The sequence below is a fragment of the Triturus cristatus genome, chromosome 1_2 (assembly GCF_964204655.1).
Source record: "Triturus cristatus chromosome 1_2, aTriCri1.1, whole genome shotgun sequence".
Taxonomy (NCBI): Eukaryota; Metazoa; Chordata; class Amphibia; order Caudata; family Salamandridae; genus Triturus; species Triturus cristatus.
The window spans coordinates 1111648373-1111661400 of NC_140580.1; the positions used below are offsets into that span (position 1 = coordinate 1111648373).

Consider the following 13028-nt stretch of genomic DNA (forward strand, 5'->3'; position numbering starts at 1 on the left):
AGAATCATCAAATATTTGTGAACACAAGGTTAACTGGGCAAAATACATTCCAAGCCTGTGTATTAAACCAACCGTTAAGAGCTTAGTCCCACCACCGTGAACTCTGTAGTATCGGTCCCCGTTGCCATAGAGCCTGACTTCTTGGTCCAAGTCCCCATTATGTTCAAAAGCAATCCTGTATCAAATAATCCCAACATCTGTCCCCCCCCCCCGTAACTGAGACGCACCCCCCCGCACCATGTCTGTCGTGCGTCTCTGTAATGTAAACCAATGTCTCTACCTTTTATCCGCATCAGTACGCTATCTAACATGTCCAGGATGAGCATTCTCCTCTTTCACTTAGTTGCCGTCTGGCCCATTACCCGACTGTGCACACTCAATGGCTTCTATCCGCGGTTCATCATCCATCCCCTCACTGTTCAGCTCACCAACATCGCCCTCCATGCCCTCTGATCATCCTCTAGCTTTTCATCATGTCTGGTCTGTTGCATCCGAATCATCTCAGCTATCGCCCACTCCTTCATGTCCCGTACCCTTTGCAGCATTTTGGGCAGTCTACGACTTAGCCAGGAAATAGCTATCCGGCGATTCGTCAACCTCAGTCCTAGAAGGACAACCTTCCTGCTAAGGTTCTTGTTTTTAGGTCGGGCAGCAAACCAAGCAGCACCACCTGGATCTCCCTTAATATTTCCTACCCCGTCGCTCCCCGCAACGCAGTCAATATGTCAGTCCAGTATAATTGAAGTTCCAGGCAGGACCAGACCATATGAATAAATATAGCCTCTGCCTCCCCACATCTGGGACATTGCCCCGATCGTTCCAGGTAAATCCTGTGTAACATCTTGGGAGTAAGCTAAGTCTGGTGTACATAATTGAATTGAATCAGCTTGATCCATGTTTTCGGGCGCACCTGCTTAACCCCTTCGTGGATTTTAGTTCAGTCTCCCTCTGTTATGGGGTACCCCATCAGCATCTCCCATTTTGCCTGGACCAGCAGTACTGTGTCCACCCTGTCAACCCGGATTGCCCGGTAGATGTGTGACATCAATCTGCGCCCCTTGGTCATCATTATCAGAGTCCGTAACACATTAGAGACAGGGGGCTCTTCAGGGAACATGGGCCACAGCTCCCTAGCCACCGGGGCTATTTTCCCATACTGTAGGAACTGGCCTGGGCCCAGCGCAAAGGCATCCATCGCCTGCTCACGCGTGATGTACTGCTCGTTGTTGTATAGGTCCCCCATGGTGAGGCACCCCCCCTCCCGCCATCTACGCACAGACATAGATGCGGAGGTCTGGTGAAAGGGTCATACAACCCACAAGGGCATGTCCAGAGCATAGGGGCCTTTTTTAGCACTTTCCGGACGACAAATTCCCAGATCTCTGCCACATGGCGAACGATATATGGGCTCATTAGCTGTATCTGTGTTCCCAACATTAGCAATTCAGGGAGTGTTCTATTCCCGAAGGTCCCCGTCAGCAGAGCCTTCTCCCAATTCTCATAATCGTTCAGCCAATGTACCGTGCGCTGCAGCTATGAGGCCACATAATAAAATTCCAGACATGGAACTTCCAGCCCTCCGTTCTGCCAAGTTCTCTGAAGAGTGGCCAGGCTAACCCTTCTACGTTTGGGCCCCCACAGCAAATCAGTTAGGAGCCTGTCCAACGTCATAAAAAAGTGTTGTAGGATCTTAGAGAAGGAATGCTGCATCACATAAAGGCCTCTGAGTAAGACAACCATCTTGGTCAGGGCTATCCTCCCCATAAGGGACAGAGGCAGTTCTCGCCAGAAGCGCACCGAACCCAACAATCCTTCAATACTTTCCCAATGGTAAGCACTAGGTATTGCTTGGCCGTTTCTGCCAGTTTGATCCCCAGGTATCTAGGTGCGGATCTCATCCATGGGAGTCCCACCTCTGGCAATCTCTCATCCGGGAGTGCAGCCAGTCTACCCAGTGGGATTAATTTCGACGTCCCTGAGTTAATCCGTAGCCTCGACACGCATCCACATTTTTCAAGGGCATCGTGGAGTGTCGGTATCGCCTGGGCAGGGTTTTGGCGAAGCACTAATGTGTTGTCCGCATACATGGACACCACATGGTTGGTCTCCCCCAGCGGGAACCCATAAGCCTCCATTTCTTTCCGCAGGCCTGCCGCTAGGAGTTCCATCGCTATGGCAAAGAGAAGCTGCGACAGCAGGCAACCTTGTCTAGTCCTGTGTTGCAATCCAAAAGCCCGCGACACTAATCTCCCCATTCTGATCCTTGCACGGAGTTATGAGTATAATAACTGCATCCATTCCAGGAGTTGTGGCCCCACACCCAATGCCCTTAGGACCTCCCAGACATACATCCAACTGATTTGAACACTTGTTCAATATCTATTAACACCAGGGCACACTCTTCCTGCCGTAGTAATGAGTGCCACACGTGTGCAAGCCGTCCCAAATTGTGGGCTGTGCTGCGTTTAGCAATGAATCCTGCTTGATTGGGGTGAATTAAGCGTTGCATATGCGGTTGCAGTCGAGCTGCCATGAACCCGCTAAGGACTTTTATGTCGGTATTCAACAAAGAAATGGGTCTGTATGACCCCGGCAGCTGAGCATTCCTTTCTACCTTGAGAATCATAACCACCAATACCGTACTCATGGAAGACGGTAGTGTACGATTTTGGAACACCTTGTTATATACCCCCGCGGGCTCTTCGCAGCCTTCGGGGACTTTATATCCCTAATATTTCCTCTTTCGAGATCGGGTCGTCCAACAATTGGCTAGTCTCTCTTTCTAAATGAGGTTGATTCAGTGTAGTGAGGAACTCCGCCACTCCTTCCAAAGCTGGCACAGGACGCCCCGTGTATACCCAGGCTAAATGATCAGCCAGAGTGTCCAAAATTGTTTGCTGGCTGTACACCGTGCTTCCATCAGCAGACTGCATCTGCACGATGGGGGACACCGGTTTCTCATTACTAATCAATCTGGCAAGTAGCGCTGCCAAAAGCTCTTCCCGTGCCTCCGGCCACTCATTCAAGCGAGCAAGGTTCATGGATAACACTGCATCCAACTTGCCTAGGTCCCTTTCTAGAACTTTAATGTCCCTCTCGAGTTGCTGCCGCACCCCGTAGGTCGTACTAAGGCAAATCCCCCAGACAACCACTTTCATTGCCTCCCCTTCCATACCTCTAGAAGATGCCGAACCCCAATTTGTCTCAAAATAGTTAGCGATCTCTTCTTCCAGCTTGGCAGCAAAGGGCGGGTCAGTGAGTGCCTCGGTTGACAGTCGCCATGTGGGGATTGCCGCCTTGGGCCTACCAGTACTTAAAACTAAGAGCATAGGGGAATGATCTGAGATATATCTCGGGGGATGTATGACGTTACAACGCATGCTGTTACAACGCATGCTGTTACAACGAAAGTTTTACAACGCAAGTGCATTGACAATGCAGGACATTACAACGCAAGTCTTTACATCGACTTGCACTAGATGGCGTGCTAACATTAAAAAAGTGTAATTTACTATTCCAACTCCAGTCCACGTAACAGTAGGGAAGGTGTTGGGATAGTAAACTACACTATTTTTAATGTTAGCACGCCATCTAGTGCAAGTCGATGTAAAGACTTGCGTTGTAATGTCCTGCGTTGTCAATGCACTCGCGTTGTAACAGTTTTGTTGTAATTGGTAGTGCGTTGTAAAAGTTGCGTTGTAAAGGTTGTTCCCCATCTCGGGAGATACACTATCTCCTCGACCCTAGACATCAAAGTCGACGATATAAAGAATTGGTCCAATCTACTGAACGTCTTAGTCACAGGGGTGTAACAGGAAAACGTCCTGGTGTCCGGGTGTCTGACCCTCCATGCTTCCACTAATCCCAGCTCCCTCATAACGTCTACTAAGGCCCCAGTCATACCCGGCTAGGTACCCGCCCGGGGCAGTTCACGGTCCAACATTCTGTCCAGCACACAATTGATGTCACCAAAGAGAACTATGTCCCAACCCAGGCAGAAGGTCACTGCAGCCATTACTTCGTAAAAGAAGTCATGTGCGTCCGAGTTAGGGGCATACACATTTATGAGACATACCTCATGTCCATCAAGCCTACCGTGTAAGATCACGTTGTGTCCCTCCTGGTCAAGCACATGGTGAATATGCTGGAAGGGAGTCCCCAGAGCCACCCAGATAAGCACCCCGTGCAAATCCCGAGAATGAAGTGGCATATAGCTGTCCCTGCCACCTGCGGCGAATATATGGTAGCGTATCACCCCAGACATGTGTCTCCTGCAAGCCCGCTATACCAATTTTATGGAGCCGTAAATAGGAGTGCACCCTTCTACGCATTTCAAGCATTGCCATCCCCTCTATATTCCAAGTAAGGAGCTTCGTCAGGGAGGGAGCCATAAGATCATACAGTTGGCATCGCATTTCCGTTCCCATCCCGCCATATCAGTGTTAGACTGAGCGCACTGTGGCAAATTACATCCCAGACATGGATCCCCTGAACTTCCCTGAAAACCAAAAGGAACAAGTAGAACAATTTGAATACCCGTAACTCCCCCCCACCCACTGGACAGTATCACAGGACAATCCCTCCCACCATCGTAGAGAGTGAACAATTCTATCCTCCGCCCTAAACCACCCCCTCTGAATTCTCCAACAACATATTCATGCCCTGCAGCAATACCCACAAGTAAATTATGAAGAATAAAACTGTCATAATAAAGCGCTGAACAGGACCTTCGATATATGTGCAATGCAAGTGACTTGAAAATTCAATTGGGCGTGAGGCTGGAGCCTCCAGCTCCCCGGACAGGTCCCAGTCACAATTGAGGGGCATGTCGCCTCCCACGCACGGCATATGTATACAATATGTTCTTCACCAATTACCAAAGAGAGAAAAAGAAAACAAGCATTTGTATTAAATCTTCTTGCAGTCACTTATCTGAAATTTCAGAACCCCAAACCAGCTCTCCCATATCTCCCTTGAATCTAAGGCAACGTTAGTGCCAGGTATAACCTCTGATGAGGTTAGGTCAGAGCCCGGCATTCCCTCCACCACATGCAGGGTACCATCCTCACACTTTGACTTTTACAGAGTCGCTTGGGTCTTTATGTTGTGTTCCTTCAGACAGACTACACCTTCTCCCTGACGATCCCGCGTAGGCATGAGTGTTCTTGGATTGGACTGCGGCCTCTGTCGGGCTTCACGGTTCCCCGCAGCATCCATCCAGTCTGAGGCCTCCGCAGCTAATCCAAAGAATAGAGCCCTGCATTTGTGTTCAATTAGGAGCTAGGCTGGCTAGAGGAGGCTATATTTCATCCCGGCCTCCCTCATGCGTCTCTTCACTGCCTAGAAGGTGCGCCGTTGGTCCTGCACTCTTTGTGTGTAGTCCAAAAAGATCGCAATGTGATACCCCTTATAGTGCAGGTCAGTCCTGGTATGGGTGGATTGCAGAAGCATGTCTCGATCCCGATAGTTAAAAAATCGGGCTATAATGGCCCTCGGTGGAGCCCCTGGGCGTAGGGGAGGGACCAGCACCCTGTGCGCCCTCTCAATGTTGAAAAACTTGGATGGTTTGCCTATTGCCAACACTTTCGTTATCCAGTCATCCAGGAACAGCTCCGCAGAGGGACCCTCTGCTCGTTCCGGGAAGCCCCTGAATCTTAGATTGTTCCTCCGTGAGCACCCCACATAGTCCTCAGCGTGTTCATCCAGTTTAATCATCTTCCTCTGGAGTTCCATGACTGTCTCCGGCAGGGATTTGACCTCCTTTTGGAGTACCTCTACATTTTGTTCTGTTGTGGTGCCCCTGTCTGAGACCTTACGCAGGTCACATTGGAGGAGGTTGACATCAATCGCCACTGCGTCGATCCTGGTCCCCATCTCGTCTCTCGCTGTCCGGACGGCCATCAAGATATTGCTTAGGGAGGGATCCCGCTGTTCTTCCCTCGTGCCATTTTGGCATCATCTTCTCCCTGTGCATCCCTTTGATTAGGGCCATGGGGGAGAGGTTGTGCATAGTTTGATAATTTGTTGGATTACGCTCTAGTGCCTTTGTCCTTACCCATGCTGAGCAATAACGTCCCCACTGCACCAGTGCCGGTCAACACGGCCACCAAGCCATCTCATGACAAATTATTTCACTCAGAGCTCTTCCCGGGCGTCGGGCATCCCCAGATCTCACGGACCAGTTGGGATCACCAAGCTAGTTTGCACTCTCCCTCCGACAGTCAGATATCCATCGCTCCACGGAACCAGGCGTTGAGGCGAGGGGTGTCCTAGTCGTCCCACGACTCCAGGTAGCAGCCACCCACACTCCGGGAGTCCACTGTTGTACCTCCAGTCGTCCCTTGTTTCTATGGCCGGAGGGGAGGCCCCATCCGGGCCACTCTTCTGCCCACCAGAGCTTTCCACTTTCAGTTCAGCCCTCCAATGCGTCTCCCAGCCGCCGGGATCAAGGAAACCAGGCTCACTTACCTTTCAAAACAGGGCTTCTCGCATCCTTACCAGCAGTCTCTTCGAGGGTGGCGTGTCGACCTCTCCTCAGGCCCAGACGTTGAGGCAGGGGTATCCCCGTCGACTTCTGTCTTCGGGCTACAAGCCTCCTGCATTGCAGGGATCAGCCATTCTACCATCTGACAACCCACGCTTCTGTGACCTGTCGGGCGTGAGTCACAAGGGGAGGCCTCCTCCAGTGCATGCTTCTGCCCGCTGGGGTTCTCCTCTGCCAAGTCGTGTCCCCAGTATGCCCCATAGCCACTAAAATCAAGTAATTTGGGCATTTGTGCCGTCCCGCACCCCCTCCAACAGATCCTTTTGTTGGGCAGCCCGTCCCACTGGCGCTGCATTCCTACCGACACGAGCGGGTCTCAGTTGCTGCGGTGTCACCGTCCATACGGCCGCAGTTCTTTGTGGAGATGCCCTGGTTCTGTGCCTCTGTCCACCGGCCTGCCAGGAGTCACAATGGCCGCCGCTGCAGCCGCAGCGCTGCTCCCTGGGTCGTTAGGATCACCACCGGGGTATTCATCCGCTTTCGGCCTTCAAGACACGCCACAGGAGCCTCCGCACCTGCCAAGATGGCAGCCCCATCCCAGAGATGCTCATCTTTCGATGCTGCTCACACCTGAGTTCCTGCACCCTGAAGAGTAATTCTGGGACCTGGGGACGTTCCCGGTCGGGGCGATGTGTGGGGTGAGGTCAGTGCCTTAAAAACACCGCAGGATTCTGGCGGATTATTACCGCGCTGGGGCGGAGTTCCAAGAGACATGTCCTACTCACCCATCTTGTCAGCCACGCCCCCCAAGTTATGATGTTTTTATTGATTTTCCCAAATTACTCTATTATGCCACATTGCATAATTACGTGCTGTTTGTGATAAAAATGTACCATGAATGCACAATAACATGAACAACCGAGCGTGAGTAGTTGTTGTTTGCGTGCTTTCAATTTTTTGCACTATTTTTTTAGCGCAAAAAGCATCTTCACATCTTCTCTCACTCCGAAATACAAAGACAATAGCTAGTTTTGCATTTTTTGTAATTATGCTTTATTTCAAAAACGTTTCTGAAATTTTACTCAATTACTCAAAAGCAAATTATGTAAATTTCAAACACCTCTAATGTTTATGTAGCACTGCCATATGTGACATTTAAAAAAATACTTTATGGCAAAAATATTCAAAGAAAATAATTCATTGAAGGCTACCTGTGCATATACATGCAACCATATGCATATGCAGACAGCAGCGGCCATCTTTGACTGTGTTTGCTAGAAAGTCTTTCATAAAGCATTCAAAGATGCACACCCTTGTGGGCTAAACACATTGTCACGTGTGGACATGCATAGAAGGCCATTTTTGCATGCTTTTTTCTTATACTTTATTGCACAAACCATTCAAAGATCTCCTAAGCATGTTCAGGGCTTAATATGAGCTGGTGGTTGCTGCTGGAAGCTACCGGCACTCCTTTTTGAGAATCCTTACTTATTTATCCACTTCGGACATTTAAAAGAGAAAGAGAGAGATGACAGATGCAGAAGAAATAAGGAAGAGAAAGACGGGAAAACCGTTACAAATTGAGAAAGTAGGAACCAGCAAGAGAGGTATTAAAACAAGGAGTGTTAGGTTGGAAATTAAGGAGGCATGAGGTGGATTTAAAACTATAGAGCCTTAGTGTTCGGCATGCTGAAATTTAATGACAATGGCTTGTGAGCAGAGATTTGGGCACTCATTCTTTAAAAAACTAAGCAGTGTGCATTTCTACACATGGGCAGCCATCTTGAAATGTTTTGGGAATGTTTCGAATGATCATTCCTTATCATTCTAAACCTGCTGATGATCATTTTAAAGCTTTACAAAAATGAATTATGCTAAATTAAACAAGCAATGGCAATAGCTTTGCATCTGGATATTAAAAGTAGACCAAAATGCCTATTTTTAAGTGTCTTCAGCTTCCAGTTTAGCAGGCCTGGGGAAAGTTGCTCACAACTTTTTCTTCCATGAATTAGAGCATGGCAGTGGTGATGTGTATGATAGAGAAACACCTTCTCAAATGAATTGTATCATTATTACGATTTCTTTTTTCCATCCTAGGGCAACTGCTAAGCCGATCCTTGTGCTGCTGCCGGTGTTGGGGCTGACCTGGTTATGCGGCGTCCTCGTTCACCTCAGCATTGTTTGGGCGTACGTTTTCATTGTGCTGAACTCCTTCCAGGTCAGTCATTCTTGCTGTGTTCATAAACCAAAGGCACTTATAAGCATCTTCTGGATGCTTTACAGAGAAATACTTGACGTTTTAGTCACGCCTGGCCCGATTCACAAAGGGCCTGATTACGAGTTTGGCGGATGGGTTACTAAATCACAAACGTGAAGGATATCTCGTCCACCGCATTACGAGTTCCATTATATCCAATGGAACATAATGGGACTTTCAGTTTGGTGGACGGGATATTCGTCACGTTTGTGGTGAAGTAACCCATCCGCCAAACTCGAAGTCAGGCCCAAAGTTTGCTTGAGGGGTCGAATTCCCATGACAGAATGAAATTTACTTACATCGAATTTCTGCTGGGATAGTGAAATTTCCAAAAAAGAAAAGCCCCTACTTGTGGTGGGTCTTCTTGTGTAATTTTGTGTACCCATCATTTAAAAAGATTATGGGTAGTCACCAACAATTCACAGTTAATTTCCTATCCTGAAAATACTTGTCAATTTACTTGGTTTAGGGGCTGGAATAAATGCATTTTCAAGGTGGACTAATGAATGCAGTTTAAAGGAAAGGTGTTTTTACATGATGAAAATGTTCCTCCTTGGAGAAAAAAATTGAATACAACTTTTCAAGTGCAAATGCAATTTTCTGTCACATTTCCATTTTGGATATTCAAATACGTTCTCTTGCAAATTTTCAATAAAGTTTATTCCTGTTGCAACGTTTGCTTGTACTTAAAGCATACAAATATCTTGAGAAGAGCTGCATGTATTTCACGTTCACTCAATCTGTGCGATACCAAAACCATTTGCTTGTAAGACAGAACAGCAGGAAAATGAGTGACATCTGTAATTTGGTGTTGTTGATGATCAAAATGTAATGCTTGGTGACTGCATAATATACATGCATTACACACATGAATGTGAGATTTATGCATTTAGATTACACTGTTGTAATATACAGGTGTAGAGTATAATGTTTCTGCTGGAAAGTGCACTTTATGCTTGGGGAAATGCTCTGTTGTCCAGTCTTCATTCCCTACAAGGGCAGGTGAGAGTTCCAAGAGGTCAGCAGTGTGCTTGCCTGTTTTACTTGCTATAGTACGGCAAATGCAACAGGCAGAAATGGAGAGTAAACAATACATAGGAGTCTGCCTACGTTTTCACCTCTGCTACCTATTTGTCCAGAAGAGGGATATCAAGATTGAGGTGTCACTCAGTAGCGGTCCGTGGAGGGAGTTCAGTGGGGCAGTGAGGCGGGGCGGGGAAATGTAAACACCGGAATATGGATGAACGGAGGTAAGTACACATTTAAATAAATAAAACAAATTCCTTTGCGCGCGCTGCATCGCACCCTGCCCCTCCCCCGCCCCGCCTCACTGCCCCACCGAACTCCCTCCACAGACCGCTACTGGTGTCACTGGAAGGCCATTGAGTATTGTTACCTGATCTGGAGAGAAACTGATAGAGAAAAAAAATACATACATAAATTCATGCTACAAAGAAAATATGTTTTTCAGCTGTGGCCCGTGCAGGTAAGAGCGGTGGGGCGGTGGGGCAGTGGGGCCGGGTGGGGGGGATTCCGATGGACGATGACGAGGGAAAATGAATTATTTATTTAATTTTTCCTCGTCATCGTCCGTCAAAATCACCCCCCATCCGGCCTCACCGCCCCACTGCTCTTATCTGCACTGGCCGCGGCTGATGTTTTTCTTAAAAACATATTGAAGCTGTAAATTTAAATTAATTGTTTTCTTGGACATAGTCCTGTCAGGGATGAGAATTACTTTTCAATCCCCCAAAATAATTTTATTTAGGCCTGTGTTACATTCACATCATTTCCTTTGCGTAAATGATGTGAAATGATAAGAAAAAGACAATTACCTGAAATTACGAGTTATTACACCAAAATCAGCTTTGGCAATTTGTACAATATTTTAGTGCAAAATACTTCCTCGCATCCATTTTCGGTACATGGGTGCATTTTGCGGTAATAAATTGTGGAAAATCCTGTGGGACACGTTCAGCAGCCGCTTGCATTTGGTTTGTTTGCATTGTACATGTGCTCTTGAAATAGGATTTTGCTTGAATGAAGTCTCAATTACATGACATGGCATAATGGCATTACCAAAGTCATTTCGTGAATCAATCATTACGCGAAATGCTGAAAATTACGTGAAATTACGTCGGTATAAATGAAATAGCCCCTGGGTCTAATATTATTTGCAACTTCCAAACAAGCATTAACAAAGCCAATATGTTTTGCATTGGCTGTTAGACTGTTTTCCCTGCCAATTGTTTTGTATTCATCATTTTAAAATATTTAGAGAAATGGTAGTGGTCATATTCTTCATCTTACTTAGGTAAGTATCTAAACTTTGCAGAATTAGCAATAAACCATGTAGAAAAAGCTACATTACAAGTAAGGTCACAATATATGTTTGATGTGCACATGGCTGGCAACAAAGTTCAAAACAAAGAGAAAAACACTGCTTTTATTTGCAAGCATACAAATATCTATATAAAACACCTTGTCAATCAAGGAGAATGAAGAACAATAAATTACCAACATCAGGTGATGTAAAATAAATATACTCAAATGAGCCCGAGGTCATCGGGACAAGACACGGAATTTGCAGCTAAATACATTTTTAAAAAGCTCAGCACAGTCTACTAGTTGTAATCAATTTCTAAATATTCAGTCCGACAATACTTAATCTAGTGCCTAAACGATTCCAAATGTAGCAGGTCATGTCAAGTTCTTGGTTCTTCACTCCTGTGTCCTCGGAGCAGCAAGCTTCTGTCATGACAGAAGAAAGAGGACTTCAATCTGCCATGGTAGTAGAAAGAGGACTTCAATCTGCATGGTAGTAGAAAGAGGACTTCAATCTGCATGGTAGTAGAAAGAGGACTTCAAAGTAAAGTCCGCTAATGTGCTGCACTGAATTGGTGGCTATTATGGGAGAAAGAGTTTGTGCCATCATTGTTAAATGGTTGTTCTTGTTTCTATCTTGCTCTTCTTACAGCGGTCTAAGCAGGCTTCTGGAATATCACTGGTGGACATGTTCTTTAAAAAGCATTCTTAAGTTGACAGTGCATGCAGGGCCGGACTGACTACTGGGCGTTTTGGAATGCTGCTGAGCTGGGGGCTGATTTCGTTGATGGGGACCTGCGTGTACTGAACGAAATTCGTTTTGCTTTAATTATTTCGAAGTACACGCAGGTCTCCATGAACGAAATCAGCCCCCACCGAAGTGAAATCAGCCCCCTGCTCGGCAGAATTCCAAAACGCCCGGTAGTCAGTCCGGCCCTGAGTGCATGTGGTGTTGATAGTCAGCTTTTTACATTGATTAATGAGCATGGGTGTGTTGTCCTTCTTTCATGCTGCTGACATCAGGATCCCATGGGTAGAGGGGCTGCCTGGCAGCAGCTGGGAGTGGAGTGAGTTGACAAACTAGTGAGTGTCCCTCCTTAGTCCTTACTGACGCAGCCACGGACCTGAAGAAAGTGAGGCTAGTGTGGTGTACTGATAAATGCCTGGTATTCATTGTCATATCTGCCCACTCTCTGTGCACGCAAGACGTAAATAGGCCGAAACAGGTCAACCCATTGCCCTGTACTCGGAATTATGTGACAGGGGAGGACCAAATTATGCAGCAGGGTAGATTAAATGAAGTGGCAGGAAAAGGTAAATTAATGATGCACATTTTTTTGATAGTATGACATCATTAATTTGTTATTTTTACATGTTAACACTGTAGAGGCAATGGTTTCACCTCATTCGTACTCATTTAACACCCAAATACAGTAATAAGCGACTGAAAGCTGGCCAGTCATCCTCTGTGAAGTGCCTTCCGCTGCGGCAACAGGTGGATTTGCTGTGCCCAAGTAACTTTTGATCTGTTTCAGCTAGAAAACCATTTTGTTATTGAAAACTGCATTTCATGCATTAGATTGTTGATCATGTGGTAAATGTGACAAATCCATAATTATGCAGAAAATGGCACGGCTGCAGAATCAGTTAATTTCAGTGGCCCTAACTATGCTGTATGCTGCGGTGGGAGGAAGCAAAGTGTGAATGACACTACACCTTACAAATGGATGAAGAGGGCTGGCTATCCATGTATATGTACGGGTATGCGAACTTCAGGCCGCTTTGTTCCTGCCGACCAACATTTTGTCACCTGCACTACAGCGCCAAGCTAAATAGCGCTTCAGTTGCAAGTGGAGAAATACGGTCAGCGGGTTGGGAAGGTGAGCAAGGGTATCTGGGGGCACCTCCCCATTAAAAGATAAAGAAAGTGTCAATCAGCACAGGCCAGATACCAGTGTTGAG

At 46.8% G+C, this 13028-nt stretch overlaps 1 protein-coding gene across 1 annotated transcript in view; it reads left to right on the plus strand.

Annotated features, from left to right (window-relative positions):
- The window catches only part of ADGRD2 (adhesion G protein-coupled receptor D2), a 493199-nt gene that overhangs the window by 285774 nt on the left and 194397 nt on the right, over window positions 1-13028 (plus strand). The window contains exon 20 of the mRNA XM_085613752.1: window positions 8582-8702. Within this exon, the coding sequence (XP_085469878.1) occupies window positions 8582-8702 (121 nt within the window). The remainder of the gene's footprint in view (window positions 1-8581; window positions 8703-13028) is intronic.